This window comes from Geospiza fortis, unplaced genomic scaffold, assembly GCF_000277835.1.
Source record: "Geospiza fortis unplaced genomic scaffold, GeoFor_1.0 scaffold167, whole genome shotgun sequence".
Lineage (NCBI taxonomy): Eukaryota > Metazoa > Chordata > Aves > Passeriformes > Thraupidae > Geospiza > Geospiza fortis.
In genome coordinates this window covers 4,265,716-4,281,415 of record NW_005054355.1, presented here as the reverse complement: position 1 = coordinate 4,281,415, position 15,700 = coordinate 4,265,716, and the positions used below count along the sequence as shown (strand labels likewise).

The 15,700-nt window shown below is 41.7% G+C and overlaps 1 protein-coding gene across 2 annotated transcripts in view; it reads right to left on the bottom strand.

Moving 5' to 3' along the window:
* The window catches only part of NRG1 (neuregulin 1), a 130,703-nt gene that overhangs the window by 86,395 nt on the left and 28,608 nt on the right, over positions 1-15,700 (bottom strand). The window contains exon 1 of one of the 2 annotated variants that reach the window (XM_005423582.2): positions 14,272-15,630. The exons of the other annotated variant lie outside the window; for it this stretch is intronic. Within the exon in view, the coding sequence (XP_005423639.1) occupies positions 14,272-14,899 (628 nt within the window). The 5' untranslated portion in view covers positions 14,900-15,630. Of the gene's footprint in view, positions 1-14,271; positions 15,631-15,700 lie in introns of those variants that run through there. 2 annotated transcript variants of the gene reach the window in all.

The following is a 15,700-nucleotide window of genomic DNA, read 5'->3' as shown; positions in this document are numbered from 1 at the left end:
TCCTGCTGCAGAGAAAAGCAAACTGGCAGGAGAAGAAAGGATTATTCCTGGCATCATTTCTCCACCTACACAGCAGAAGACAGAGCTGTTTCAAACCAAGCAATTATACTCAATTTATTACATTAATGACAATAGTGAAGGGTAAAGCTGGAAAATCTTTCTGGGCAGGGCTGACAAGCAAGGAGGCAGTTTCTGCCAAAGAAATTGCACTTAGGCCTATAAATGTCCCATGGGTATTCAGGGAATGCTTATGTCCCTTCTTCTCCTGCTTAAAGGGTCAGCCTTTTTGCTTGTTAAACTGGAACTATCCTTGTGCTGTGTATCCATCAGAAACCTGCAACCTCCTTAGTCAGTGCTGTAGGACTGCTGGCCCTTCTAGCCACAGGGCTGGCAACCTGTCATCACTGCAGTGGGGTGGTGATGCACAGGCAGGGCCTTCACAGCTCCTCTTGTTCCCACAGCTGTGCTGCTCTATCTGGCAGAGTGTGGGTTCCTTCCTCCTCCAACCCAAGCAGGAGAAAGAGGGACATAAGCACTCTCATGGTGACTGTTGCTCAGGGAGAGATCGCTTGGTCAGTGACAGGAGGTGATGGTGTGAAGGTCATGCCTGCAACCTTGCTTTGTGTATGCACATCAAGGCTGCTAAGTTTAATGGAGCTTCACAAGTGGCTGAGGAACTGAGGGCTGAGCCCATACTATACAATGGACAGGCTCAAAAAACAGCCACTGGACCAGACAGTGCTCAATCAAATGATGATCCAATTTTGTGTATTCATGTACAAAAATTGAAACTAGCCAAGATTGGAAAGAAGCAATCAATCTGTATTAAAAACAAACAAATAAACAAAACAAAACCAGAAAGAAACCAGAAACCAGATACAAACACAAACAAATGGGCCCTGCAGCTAGTTGAGGTTCAGATAAAGGGTGAACAACTATTCTACAACACTCAAAGCTCTCAACTTAGGGAAACGTGATCAGCAGACCTTGGTTAACTAGTACTTTGTCAGTTGTCAAAGAAGAGCAACATTGCTTCCTTTTTTTCCCCTGAAGGGAGCCATTAGCCAACAGTCTATTAGGTTCAGTGACAATGACACAGAAACAGTCTGACTTGAAATGTCAGGATCTTATTTTGTTTGCATTTATTTCATTCACTTTTAGCAATAAATGCTAGAAAGGCATTTTAACTGTGAAGACATATTGTCTTCCTATGTATTTTAGACAATATTTCTTTGCAGAAATGAAAAAAAAAAAAAAAGAAAAGAAAAAATCTTGCTAAGAGAAGGACTCCAGAATGATTTTACTTTGCGGTCTCTTTATGCACATGCCTTTAAATATAAGTCTATACTTACTACCCTTTATTCGTGAATTTTTCTTCCTGGATTTTCCTTAGTAGATGCTACTGCTTAAAGGGAGCACAGCTGCCTCTCAGTCTGGGGGACTTCATTCGTGGTGCTGCCAGAGGTGCTGCCAGACTTTCCTCTGTTGTACAGGGTAAATCACAGAGGCATCTGTAAGAGGGGCTGTTGGCACTCAGAGACTACGAATTCATCCAAGCAAGGCAAAACATTTGTAAACTGTCACCTACAATGTTATTATTGACTCATGCTGTGCAAAATGAGACTGGTGAGTATATTTCCTTAGCTCTCTCCCAGTCTTGTAATGGATATGAAAGTCAGCTGTTGTCAGAACATGTGTTGAGTGGGGTTAAATGGAAGATCATTCTGGTTCTTTCCATTTCATGCTATGCAAACTGGGGTCCCATCTGATCCTGGAGCACCCTTTGCCAATGCCAGCACTGATATTGCAGAGGTCATGGCACCAGTCCTATAAAGACTAACAGGGCAAAAAAAGTCATCATTACCCCTGCAGCAAAACCCTTCTCCACTCACATGTCTGGATATTCCCACATGCGCTGCCCTGACACTTTCAAAGGAGGAGGTGATGTGCCCACATAGCACAGCTTTGTGTAGTCCAGATTAGGAGTATCTCCCCTTATCTTTAACCTGAGCAGCCTCCAATCATTTCAGTTCAGCACGCAGCCTAGCTGAAAGGGCTGGCATGAGCTGCATTGACATTTCCATCACAGCCGCCATTTTCACATCAGACTGAAGCCCATTAGCTGCTAAACTGGCTACTTCCTGGCGCTCAGCTGAAGGAAGCACTTTGTTGGGAATATAATCAATCTTACCACAAAACTGGCTGGTGCTCTCTCAGGTGATTAAACAGTCACATGAGAGAAAAATGACACAATTCAAGGCTTGCTCTTAACCGAGCTAGGACATGAAAAATGAAAAGTGTCACTATAGTACTTAAACTCCCTTACATCACCACCCCCAAAAAGGAGCCATGAAATGCAGCCCCTCTGAAATGGACGCATGCATAATTCAAAACATGAGCTGCCTTAAGGAGCAGAACTCTGGGCCCAAGTCTGCTGAGAATTACAAGCAGCACCAGCTTGAGACACAATGAGAAGGGCAGATCATTAACAGTGCAAGAAAATAAAGCACAGGAAAGACTGAGGTTGAGATTACACATGTCGCAATCTGACAATATTAAAAGCTCTCTTAACAAGTGAACATCCCCAGAAACTCTCATACTTTAACAAATATCACTAGATTTGTAGCACTTCTGCTACACAGTCTTCTTATACTTCAGGAATATTCATCCTATGGGACCTCCATGAGGATGGAATATAATGCTTCTTAAATAAGCAGAATTCAGAGCAGATTAAGTGTTAGATTTCAAAGCATCATTCTAAGGTTTCAAATTATCATCCCAACATTTCTTCTATTTTTACATTTAAACCAGGAGAGGTCAAGCTACAACTGGAAAGGTAGACAGCATTTCCAATCCTGAATTCAACACAAGGTAAAACAAAGGTCAGTGTAGCTGAATTGCCAACTAGTTTTCAGTGAAAACTAGAGTCAGTGTGTAGGTGAAAAGTTGTTTCAAATAATTGTTGTAATCATGAAGAAATCTCCATCAACCCAAAGTTACCAGAGGGAGAGATTTGAATTTGCCAAAGTTTTTCTCTTGATGAGATTGGGATATGAAACAGTCACCTTAGGGTAGCAAGTTACTGTGGTACAACTGGTGACATTGCTGTGGTTGATGGAGGTTAGTTAATCCCCAAAGAAAAAATTCCTGCAGTTTAACATGTTTATTCTTAAAAGAACTGTGGTTAATTTCCAGCTTAGAAAATCTGTTTTCAGCTCAGTCTTGCATGATGCAGATTTTCCTGCCAGATCTGAACACTCCAGATTTTCTCTTATGTGATCAGGACACGGAAGTCCTGATCAAGTTGTTTGATTTTTCTCTATTGAGTGACATTTTTAAGATCTCCTTTGAGGGGGCAGTATTTACATGACTTGGCCAACATTTGCCAATAGTGCTTTTTGAACACTGTGTCTGAGTTTCTGCTAAGTCATCATTTTTGATCAATTATCAGACAAAAAATGCCATTATGTCATCATCATTTGTAAAACAGAATAATGTATGAAAACCAAGATATGAATTAAATGTAAGTTAACATCAGACAGTAATGCTGGAGTACCCATTTGTTTAAAATCAATGTGTATTAGCATCCTGAAAGTATCAGTAACACCCCTGAGAAGACATTACAGATAATCTGCAAAAGCAAAAGCAAAGCATAGCCATGTATTATTCTGCAGCTTGGGGAAGCTGCTAGATATGTTAGGGAAAAGTAAATTTAGATTCTTCTTTGAATCCTGGCATGTTGACATGCAATACACTCTGGATCTCAGTCTGTTCAGGAAACATCAGAATATTTTTCTGCCTTGTTCATCTTCAGCCCCCTCCCCTGCAAGCTTCTGCCCAGCTAAGCGATTTTTGTGAACTGGTACTTTCTCTGATTCACAGCTAGCAAATCTGCTTCCTGGATGCACTTATAGAACATGTCATTTTAATCCTTCCTCCAAATTTGGAGAAGGAAAAACTGCACACATTAAGCAATCTATTACCAACAATTAGGAAAATTGCAGGGTTGCTTGAGAAGCTACTTATATGAGAGGCCTCTATTAATCTCTACAGCACAGCAAATTCAAATGCTTGGAGATAGCAAACAACAGAAAGGTTGTTAGCCACATTCTTAAATATTCACATTCAAATCCCATTTTGATGGCTTTACTGGCCAGATCGCATTTTTTAAACAAAAAGGAGAATTTTAAGGTGCCTTTCTGTTAACTGATTTTGAAGCAAAAGTCTGTGTCCTAATGCATTCATTGGCCTTTTCCTCCAGAAACACAGCCTCTCTTTGCTCACAAAGAGAATGCATTCACAGTTGTATGTCCCAAAAATTATGCAGTTGGAGGAATTTGCAAATATTGTCAGTAATGACATTCAAAATCTATTAATACTATACTAAATCAACATCTCCAAAAATAAGGGTAAGTTGACTAACCTCCATGAGGCAGAGCCTGGGACGCACTGAGGGGTTTTGAACAAAGTGATGGGAGGGAATTCAGTAAAAGAGAGATACTCTGCAGCGTCTGCAGTAGAAGCAGAGCAACTCCAGCCATTGGGGTGGCTGGAGAAAGCAGGGCATGAAGGGCAATTCCTTGGATCTCTCCATCAACAAGAAATGTGCACTCAGCATGGCCAGATGGCAGGATGATCTGCCCTACAAAGGATCCCTTAGAAATAAAGGATGGACAGAGAGAATGATTGCATTCCTAGCTCAGATCCTCAGCAGGGGAAAAAGTTGCTTTGGGATCTGCTGCAAGTGCAACGCAGGCTGTAAATACCTGTGGCATTGGAGAACACATTCTTCCTGCTTTTATCCAGTCAAGAAAATATCAGACCTTCCCTGCTCTCCTGTACTTGACAACTACAATCAATTCTTTGCAGTTTCCTGGCCCTTTCCTGGCTACTTAATTATGTTCTGCTCTTGCAAGTATGAGCTCAAGCTTATCCAAGATCCTGCACCAACACAGCAGGAAGACTTCTGTCTTGCTTTTTTTTGTCCTGCGCTCCTTAATTCCAAAAACCATAACAACATATTCCGTGGTTGGTTCCCTGATCAACTCAGGCTAGATACATAAATGATTATTCTTCCATTCCCCTATTCTTGTCCCTCTCACTCTGACACACTTTATTTCCCTTGCTAAGGCATTTTTACTGTCACACTGCTAACTGTCCTGTTGAACTTACCCACAACGCAAGAAAACCTATTTTGAAAATATAAAAATGTCTTAAAAAATCCCAGATATCTTGGCATTATTAGCCATTGCGACTTTCTTGGTCTGTCATCATGCCCTATTATTCCCATGTCTTGTTACTATAAAAGATGCTCAGGCATAATGAAACCCTATAAGGATAAGTCCATTCAGCATATCCACTGTAGGACAGAAAGGAAAAAGAATCCATAGGCAAAGTATCTTTAAGCTGGGAAGACAGGAGTAAGGACCAAAATCCTCCATCCCACTTATTCATGCACTAGGAGAGTTTCCACTTTTGGAAGGAAGAACTGAATGTTGGAGAATTTGAGATAATAAATTGAATGAAGGGCAAAGTAATGAATGATAAGCTGAATGAAGGGCAAAGTGATGAAATGGTCCTTGGGCCAACAGTGGGAGAAGTGTCAGTGGGGCATGGAGGAAGAAATCTTTGAAAGCATGAGCAGAAGTCAAGTGTACAGGGGAACTCTGCACAGTTCAAATCATTGAGCTGGCCTCCTGTTCACCCAAAGAGACTTACTGAAGGTATCGTTTGGAGTAGGACAGAATCAGATGTGGAATGAGGGAGCTGAAACCCCTCCTAAAATGCACACAGCATTGCCACGGCTGGGCAATATATGTCTTTTCTTCCCTTGACTGGCCCTTACAATTATTATTCCAGTGAGAAGCAGTATGCAACCCTGGGAACTAAAGAAGCAGGTTGGTGAGGGTCCTTGCATGTGTGAGTCATTGGTCTTCTACTCTGACTGGACTACTGATTTACTGCTTAAAATATTAAAAAGCCACTGATGATACTTGATACATTTTGAGTACTTCTAAACAGTGATCAAGGCAATGAGCAGATTTTGTTGTCTTTTGCTGGGATTTTGGACTAGTCCAGTCTAAGTACCATCAAAATTATGTCTCTATTTATCTGAAAAATAAGAAAGTATGAAGAGTGATGAAATAATTAATGGACTGAAAACAACTTCCTTCATGGGGAGAATCATAGAGTTCAGCCTACCTACCCTGTCAAAAAGGCTTACTAGCTGATTATAGTGTATATGGATCTTCATGAGTGGGGAACACATGGCACAGAAGGAGAGAAAGGTGTAAATGAACGAGTGACCAGAATACAAACAAGTATTTTCAAAGTCAAAGTAGGTAGTGTTATCGAAAAAAGATGCTAGAAAAAGGGAAAAAGCAGACAATGTCTTGCCCTCAGGTTTCACACCACAACTGGAAGACCCCTTAGTAGGGATGACACTGTGTCATGTGCATTCCAGTGCTCTTACAGGTCTTACAGGGCTACAGATTTGAGAACCTTTATACCAGTGAAAATTCAGGTCATTTAATTCAAGCTGAAATACTAAATTAATTATCCAGATGAATTTAATATAGAGAAAAGCCCAAATTTCTCTTCTCAAGATGCTGTTCCAGTAGCCTTACACTTGCTTCCACTTACCTCCTTAGAAGATTTAAGTAATCTTTTATGAGCTCAGGGATATTTCATTTTTTTAATATGAGAAAAGCTTTTGAATGAGCTTGATACTCTTTTTTTCTACTTTGATCTGTCTAATCACATGAATTAATTGACTGTTAAAAATTGCAAAATTCAAACATCTTTCAGGAATTCCATACAAATACTGAACAATGTCACAAATCATGCTTAAGATCACAGCTTCACATACTCCCCCCAGTGCCATGTGACTACCAACCCAGTATTGATTTCCTTTCATCTCAAAAACTGAGACAATATTCATTGCCAAAATAAAAAGCTGTGTGAGTTATGAGAATGCACTGCCAGCAAGTTCCAGGATGAAGCAGAGATATAAAAAAGTGGGGGAGGGGCTAGGGAAAGCAAATGTGAAAAAGCTGAATTTACTCTTGTGAGAAGATATACATTGAAATAAGGCTTTTGTAGCTAAACAATACAGGACCAAATGTAACAGACAGATGCTGCAATACTACTGATCTTGTCCAGAGGTAAACGGACCTTGCCTCTGGTTTAGCTTAGGGAAGCCTTGAGCGATGGCCAGCCATGTCCCACTGGATTTGTTCCTGCACATTCTTCCTCAGCTAAAACCTTTTCTTTTGTCTCAGTGACTAAGACTCTAATGTGAATGGGGGAGAAAGATGAGACAGGTCAGAGTGTAAATAAGCAGAGTCCATATTACCTCAAAATAATGCATTTCTCCCTTGCTGCTCCCTAAATGCCAAACAGTGGTCACGCTCCAGCTCCTGTGTTTCATGTGTACCTCCTACTGTGTCTGGTACTTCACAAAATGTTTTAAAGTGAAGGATCAAGATGAAATTCACAGCGCTCACTCTCCAGGAAAGTGGCTGCCTTTCAGTATAAACTGTAAAGACAGCCAGTGTGCCTAATATAAAACCGTCCACAAAAGACAGGGCCTGCTCCTCTTTGTGGTCTGCCTGGGGAACGAGAGGGCAGAAGCCTTTGGTAGAAGATACTCTAAACCCATCTATCCAGCTCCAAAGTACACACCATGATTCAGTCTTTGATTTTATGTGGCTTGAACATGACCTGAAGCACTAAGATTTTTGTTGCCGCCTAACTTAATACCGTGTAACAATAACCCAGATTTGAGTCCAAACAGATCTGAATCCCTCAAAGAAAACAGATCTCTTCCCTTAGTCAGAGAAAGCCCTTTCTCCTAATTCCAGCCCATCCAAGGCGAAACAGGCATTTTCTTTTCAAAATTCTTTTAACACCTGGATGGCACTTTTTTGGTCTGTCTCCCCTTTCCTGAAAGAGAGACAGCGCAATCTCTGCCCAGGTACTGTCTGCAGCAGATTGGCATCACATGTGCTCCCCCTGAACCAGCTGCCTCATTGCATTGCTATTGATTCTGAGTTGGATTTCTGCAGCAAATCTATTGCACTTCCATTAGCAAGACTGCAAATGATGAAAACGCTCATTTATATAATCCCAGCTCTGCACCACAATTAACCTGCTACTTAGCCTCCAGCAAGCCAAATTGTGCTTTCTCATCTGATGCAGAGAAGGTTTCTCTGTAACCAGAAGTTAGGCACAGCAAATCTGAGGTAGGCTGCTGTGTGCTTTATTTGCAGTGCATTAACAGGAAATCAAAGTGTAAAAAATACAACAGATATAGAAAGAGGATAATTTTAGTCCTCTGCAGTGAAAATCCAAACCCTGAATTTTGTAATTACATCAATTATTAAGCAGTTTTCCTTAGAAATTTTTGATGCAGAACAGTTGCAGATGCCATTTTTTAATAAAGAAATAATGACCATATACTTTGCATATCTACTGTATTCTCTATACTCACATATCCATCTGTATATAAATGAGGAGGGAAAACATGCAAAAGGCTCCATGCAGAGCAAATCCATGACTTACTCTCAGGGAAGTTTCAAAGCAAAATGAAGCTTCAAAAAACAAATACAAATGCAGACAACTGTTTTGTACTGAGAAATTCAGACTGTTATTAAGAAAAAACACTCCAAGAAATACTGCTTTTTCTCCACCATGTTCTGTGCAAAATGAGTGGTTCATGAAAGGAAAACCACACCCATGAGGAAAATTTAAAAGCCATGAATTTGGGGTGCTTGTCCAAGAGAAAGAAACACAAGACCAATCCATACAGTTTGCTGCATGTTAAACAGAAGAACTGTTTCCATGCAAACAATGAAAACTAAACAGGAGGGTGGTAGAGATACTGAAAGAAACAGAACAATAAATTTGTCTAGGCAAACTGTGCTTGCTAAGGACATTTTAAAGACAGTGTGAGTTAACTGGACTGGGGAGGGGAAGTCTCAATTATTGCTTTGCAAGGCTTAATGGACCTGAACTCCCTAAAAATTGCTCCATCTTATGCATCTCACCCCATCAGTCCCCATGAGTGCTCCTGTCACAAGTATATACCTCTAGGAGCCATCATGACCTTTGGAACAGCAGAGCAATACAGACTGGCTGGCTCAGTACAGTGGCACTTGCTTTATTGCTGCTTGTTAATGGAGGCCTGGTTGTGTCTCCTGGGCCTACTGAGATCAGCATCCCTTTACAACGCTCCTGAGTTAGGCTCAAAACTTGTCTGGCATCTTAACCATGATTAACTGTAACTTCCCTGTGACAAGATGTTGTTAATCTACAAGACACATAAAGAAAAGTCATGGCTTTCAAAATTGCTCCTCATATTGCGTAGCAGATATTTAACTTAGAAACTGAACTGCAAGGGTAGTCTCCCTGTAGACCTGTGGGTAGAGTGACTGCTGTTAAAAGTCACTCTGGGAATTGTCTGAGGGAAGTCCCTCCCTTTATGCTGGATATGTAGCTGAAGACTAACTAGCTTCCTAGTGCAGGCACTTAAGTCAGGTATCTGAAGCTAATCAAATCCAGTACTGTGTCAGAAATGGACCAGCATGTGCTTTAAGCTCCTGCATCTTCAAGTTTTGGGGAAAAACACTCTCTCCTGTGGCACTGCCGTGCAGAGCAACAGTGAGCTCAGAAAAGGCTGAAGTAGAGCCTGTGCTGTATCATGTCCTCTCCTCTCCCCTGAGTACAGCCCCCTGCAGCTCTCTGAGACATCCCAGACCTTGACACGTTCAGAGGTCACCAGGCATGGACTGAATCCTATGGTGTTGTGATGGGGGTTTGAAATATAGAGCATGGATGGTCAGAATTAGAGCCTTTCAAGAATAAGAACAAACATTGCATGAAGATTCTATGAACAAACCCTCTGTCCTTAAATTGAAGTTAGAGGGCTGCAGCACTTCTAAGTGGAGGGAGAGGCTCTCTCTAACCTGCTATCAAGCTAAAGTACAGACCTTCCCAAATTACTGTGAATAGGAGAAATGACATCAAATGCAGAGCTGAGAAAGAATGAATGGAAGTGAAAGAGGCAGGGAAAAAATATAAGGAATATTTACGGTATGATACAAGGTACAGTACAATTTTTATTCAATTTTCTCCATCTCTAGCTCTAAAAGGACACAAGAAATTTAGCCATTGTGCCTCAACTTAAGACTGGTCTCGCTTCTTTTATTACACTATGCCTTTATCAATACAGAAATATTCCTTTCCTTTGACTTACCTTTTGTATGTTAATATTATTTTTCTCTTGCTGAAAGAGGAAGGAAAGGTGAATGCTTTAAAGCATTGCCATAATTGGGGAGCTTGTTTGTCAAATTAGAAGGTGAGCTGAGACTACTTCACAGGTAAACAGCCACTACCAGGCTTCAGAAGCAATCTTTTAACCTTTTTCCACTTAGGATGAGAAAGCAACATCTTTTGCTAATAATGACCCAGCACACCTGAAGTGGAAGCAGAAATCAGAAACACTGGAAGGGAGCTGTCCCTCCAGTAGTCAGAGGTAGTTGACAGTAATGTAGAACTCTTTTTCCACTTTGCCACATTCTCTAGGCAAGGCCCAGCAAAAGTGAGAAAGGAAGGAGTACTGCCTGCCTCCCAAGGGACATGCACACGTCCAGTCCTGTAACGAGATGAAGACATGGCTGTTGATTGTCTGCTGGCCACCAGCACGCCATGTGTGTAGCTGGCACATCAGTGCATGGTACCTGAGCTGGCCAGGGGGGCCAAAAGTGAAATGGATGCAGGGGCTGTGTGGATGCGCCACTGGGCATGTGCATCCTCTGGACCCTGCTCTCTGATGGTGGTTAAGCTCTGCTCTCAGAGAAACACACTCCAGAAAACTCACACTGTGGTCTGTCTCCTGCCCTGTCTCTTGTGTGCCCTGTGGCACTTGACCAAGTTATAAGAGTTGTGGTCCCAAAGCCAAGGCCTGCTTGGCCTGCCAGGGCCTATAGTGCCTCTGCTCAAGGGCAGAACCAAAGGAGAGGAGTGCTGCACTGTTTTTGGCAGACCTGTCACCCCAGAAAGGCAAGCTCCACACAGGCCTTTCTGGGAGTTTTGTGGGGAAATCTTCTTAAATGGAAAGAGGAGGCCGTCGGAAGACCTTTAAAGAGGGGAATGGTTGGTTTGCAGGTATATAAAAGCTATTGTTACAGAAACACATTTTTTGCAGTACTACAGAACTGAATCTCTAGCCAGCCTGGATAAAGGGTGGAATTGTGTTTGAAGGTGACAGTGTTAGAAGAAGTGAAATTTAGCTCCTAAACTGAGTTAGCATTTTTACAATCTTTGTGTCTTCGAGGGAGGGAGGGAGATTGTTAGGGTGTATTATATCCTGCTTGTAATAATATCTTCTCTGGTGTAATTATGCTAAGATTGACAATCTCCCTAAATATGGGAATGCTTTAAAACATTCATCTTTCCTTTGTCTTTCAGCAAAGGAAAAATTATATTAAAATACAAAAGGTAAGCTAAATGGAAAGAAATATTTTTATATTGATAAAGAGCAAAGAATTACCAAAGGAACATGACCAGTCTTGAATCTAATACACCAGACACAATTATCAGGATTGTCTCTCTTCTGCTTTCTCTTCCAGGCTCCAGGAGAAAGAAGAATCAATTAGCCCTCTGCAGACTATGACCTTGAAGGATACAGCTTTAAGGGGAATATGCTGAGTAAGACAGAAAAGAGAAGAGAAGAGAAAAAGATTTGGAAACTCATGGAGGGGATAGGTTCAGAAACAGTACATCAAGCACAGAAGATGAAATGTGCATTTTTTTTTATTTCTGCACTGGAAAAAAATTTTCAGCACATAAAGGACTTTCTGGGAACAAATTACCTCACTCTGCCTGAAAAGAAAAAAAGGACACTGAAAGGCAAAAGAAGGGACAATCCAATTTGCAGATGCTACTTTTCAAGCCATGTCACTGAAAATTTTATAGCTGTCAAAGGCATTAAAAAAAAAGGTTAGCACTGATGCAATCTGTCAACCTCTTCAACAAATCTTGCTCTACATAAAACACAATGATGTGTTTGAAATGCAGCTGTTTCAAAAACCCCAAGACAGTGCTTTAAGAGCCGTCCAAAAAAGTTCTTTTCATGCCTCTTGAAATTCTTAGGCAGACCTTCTGCCGTGTATCTTTCCAGCTAGATTTTCTGATTTTTCCTTGCAGATAATCAGAGACACTTGCCACAGTCAGAATTATGTACCACAGTTAGAATAAATTCTGTCTATGCAACATTCTCCCCTAGAGCAAACCAAACTTGGTCTCCTACCAGTTCTCCCTCTCCTTTCAGTCTGTAGCTATGGAACTCTACAATGCCTTAAAAATAAATTTATCTTTAAAAATAAGGCCAAAATAAACAAAAAACCCAAATCCCAAAAACTCCGACACACACAAAACCCCTGAATCAAAATCAAAAAAACCCTCTCAACCTAATCACCAAACTTCTGGACCACAATTTATTTCCCAGATGTGAGCAGCTCTGAATGCAGATAATGGTTTTTTGTCAGTACAGCCCCAAAGAATCTTTTCTGTGCCTCTCTGCCCCTTCCTTTACTTCAGAGATGAAGTCAGCATGTTTTTGAAAAAGGTTTGGCACATATGTGGAAATTCAAGATGGATTCTTGAGGCAATTATGACTGAATAGTGGTCTCTGGTCACTTTATGAAGCAAAATGTGTTAAAAAGTCATATATTTAATGTCAGAATGTTTGCACTACAAAAAAGATTTTATGCATGAGTCATATTTAAAAGGAAGCTCACTTAGTATAGTTCTATATAATTGCAAAGGTGGTTAATTCAAGTAATACCACAGACAAAGCCCCCTGTCATTTAATGGTACAGCAGTATTTCTCTATTAGACTGTTTTCATCTGACAAATTACTTTTGATCTGAAGGATGGTTGCCACCCATTACCTAAGCAAGAGCCAGCAGGGTTTCTACAGGAATACTCAGAACTTTCTTTTCACTGATTCTGGAACTGCTGTTCAAGACTGACTCTCAGCTGAAAGGACCTCCTCTGAAATCACTGTACTTATGCTCATTTTCACTGGCAAGGGGGTTGGCCTGAAATGTTACATTTAATCTAAATGCCACATATCTATACTAAGTTTAGTCCCAGTGGGGCTAAACTTAGAAGTGAACTTCTGCTGACTTCAGAGCTCCAGGGTGAGGTCCAGAATGTGCCATCTTCAATGTGCCAACCTGCGGCATTATAGGGAAGGCATGAGGGAGAATAAATGACATGGGGTCTTGCAAGGAAATTTGTGAGGAATGCAATTTTTCACTCTGATCACTGCAGCTTTCCACAGGGAGCCTCAGTCCTGTGCTCTCAGGAGAAGAGTGTGCTGTCTTCTTTTTTACTAGAGTTAAACAGCTTTACACAGCTCAGGAATTGCTGGCTTGGTTTGATTTGAATTTGGTGGGTTAAAATCATAAATGTCAAAGAAATTACACCAGCAATGCAGTATTTTGATGCTTTATGATTACTAAGAAAATAATATAGATACCTCTTTTTGTTTGTTTTTATGATGAGCAAAGAGTAATTTGGAAACTGACTCTTCTCACATCAGCAAGAATGCTTTCCTGAAATGCCCCACAAAAGGCAGTAAGGCAATATATGAGAAACAAATTAAAAAAGAAGCAACTCCTAGAGATAGGGGAAGACACAGAGAAATGTATGCTTTGCTCTTAAGAGAAAGGGAAAAATCATAAGCTAGATGCTAAATTAATAGTTCCCAGTTTCTAACTGCTTCAAATCTGCTGTTGCTTTTTCTCACTGTTCTGAGAGTTTCATGAGGATGATAGGGATATTTGGCAGACACAGACTTCAGGAAGGATGTACCAGAAATGCTCTGCAGGCAAGGCAAAGAACACACATGGGAGATCCAGCACACAAGACAAAGCCAATTTATAAGGAAAATACACTATGTGGAATAGCTATCAGATAAACCCTTGAAGCAAATAATGTACTTCCCTACAAGTGGATGCAGAGAAAAAGGTTGTACTAGCCCTTTACAGACATCCCAGATGAAGTCCTGCACACTTCAGAATTAAGTTCTGAGGACTCTAGATGCTGTTCTCAGAAGGCAACCCCGGCTATACCTTTCTTAACATGCTTCAGCTTCACAGGTCAATCACATGCCCTCCTTGTAGACAGTCACAGAACAGTTAAGTGCCCTTTTTTTTAATGTGAAAGGGAAAAAACCCAAAGAAACACATAACTTTTACTTACAAAGTTTTGGAGTAGTTTGGAGATTGGTTTCTGTTGCTTGTGCCTGAGACGCTGTGGTAGGCTCCAGGGCGGGTGGTGACAGCGAAGGTGCGGCAGAGGACAACAACCCAACATCTAGGACGCGGTTATATAGAGAAGGCTGGAGGAACGGTTTGGAGGGTACAAGTGAGCTGTCACTGTGCACTGTCACTTCAGCCTTGCTCTTGGGGCTAGGTACGAGGAAGGGTGAGGCATACACCTCCGAAGGCACCCAGGCAGACAGAGCTGTAGGATCCACAGCACTCTTTGGGTCTTGTCCTATCCTCCCAGGGTCAAGGTGGGTTGGAGAGTCATACTCAAAAATCTTGTCCACAAAGACCCACTTGAGACCAGCAATGCAGAGGCAAAGGCTAAGCAGACAAGCCAAGATAGGGGCGATGCAGATCTTTTCAGAGTTGAGGCAGCCCTTCAGTCGCTCTGCCTCCAGGCACACACAGCAGGTTGCGGCAAGGCCTGCTATCCCCTGGACCCTCCTGTCCTCTCTTTGGGTGCCCGGCATGTTCTCCTCATCTGGGAGCCCGTTGAGGGATGCATCAGGGCTTAGCTGAGCTGAGGGGCTGGGGAAAGTGTCGGCATCTACTTCAGACATGTTTAAGCATCAGCTCTCAAACAGCTCACCTCCAAAAGGCCTTAACACTATCACAGTCCATTACTGTGAGACACAGACAAAAAGAGACGGTAGTAATAGTCACAGTGCTCTGCAAAAATCACAGAGTGGGAGTCAATAAAAGGTCGAAGCTCTGCAACATCATCCAAACTGAGAGAGGAGTAACGCACAGGAAAAATTAGATCCCCCCAGTCCCTGTGCCCCCAAGCCCTCTGTCACTGTCTCTGCTTCTCTGAAGTGAGAATAGCTTTGCAATTACTGAGCTCCTGTTTGCTAGACACTTTTATAATTCCTTAAACGCTTCTCAAGCAATTCCAGCTCTTCTGCAGGGGGAAGAAACATTCCCCCAAAAGCAAGCACAACAAAACAAAATAGGGATAAAGAGGGTCATGAGATAAAGAAAACCACAAACACTGAACAAACTGACCAGATTAAGTAAACCAGTAGCCCAGAGTGAAAGGCAAGACTCTCACCTTGAGCATCTGAGGCTGGTATCTGCTCAGACGAGGAAAACAATTGTCATGCAGTAGAAGGAGCAAAAGCAAAATCTCTAACAACAGCGGCAACGGCAGAAGTGACAGTAGCAGCAGCATCCTGTCGTGTTACAGCGGCGGCTGAAAGAGGCTGAATCATTACAGAGCAGCAGGTGCTCGCTGTTTGAGCATCACTGCAAACAATATCATTACAGAGAGGTTTGAAAGCAAGAGCGATGCCAAGACGGTGGTAACTCCCTTTATCTCCCCTCCCTCTTTGTCCTCCTTGAGCGCTCATTCACTTTCCTCC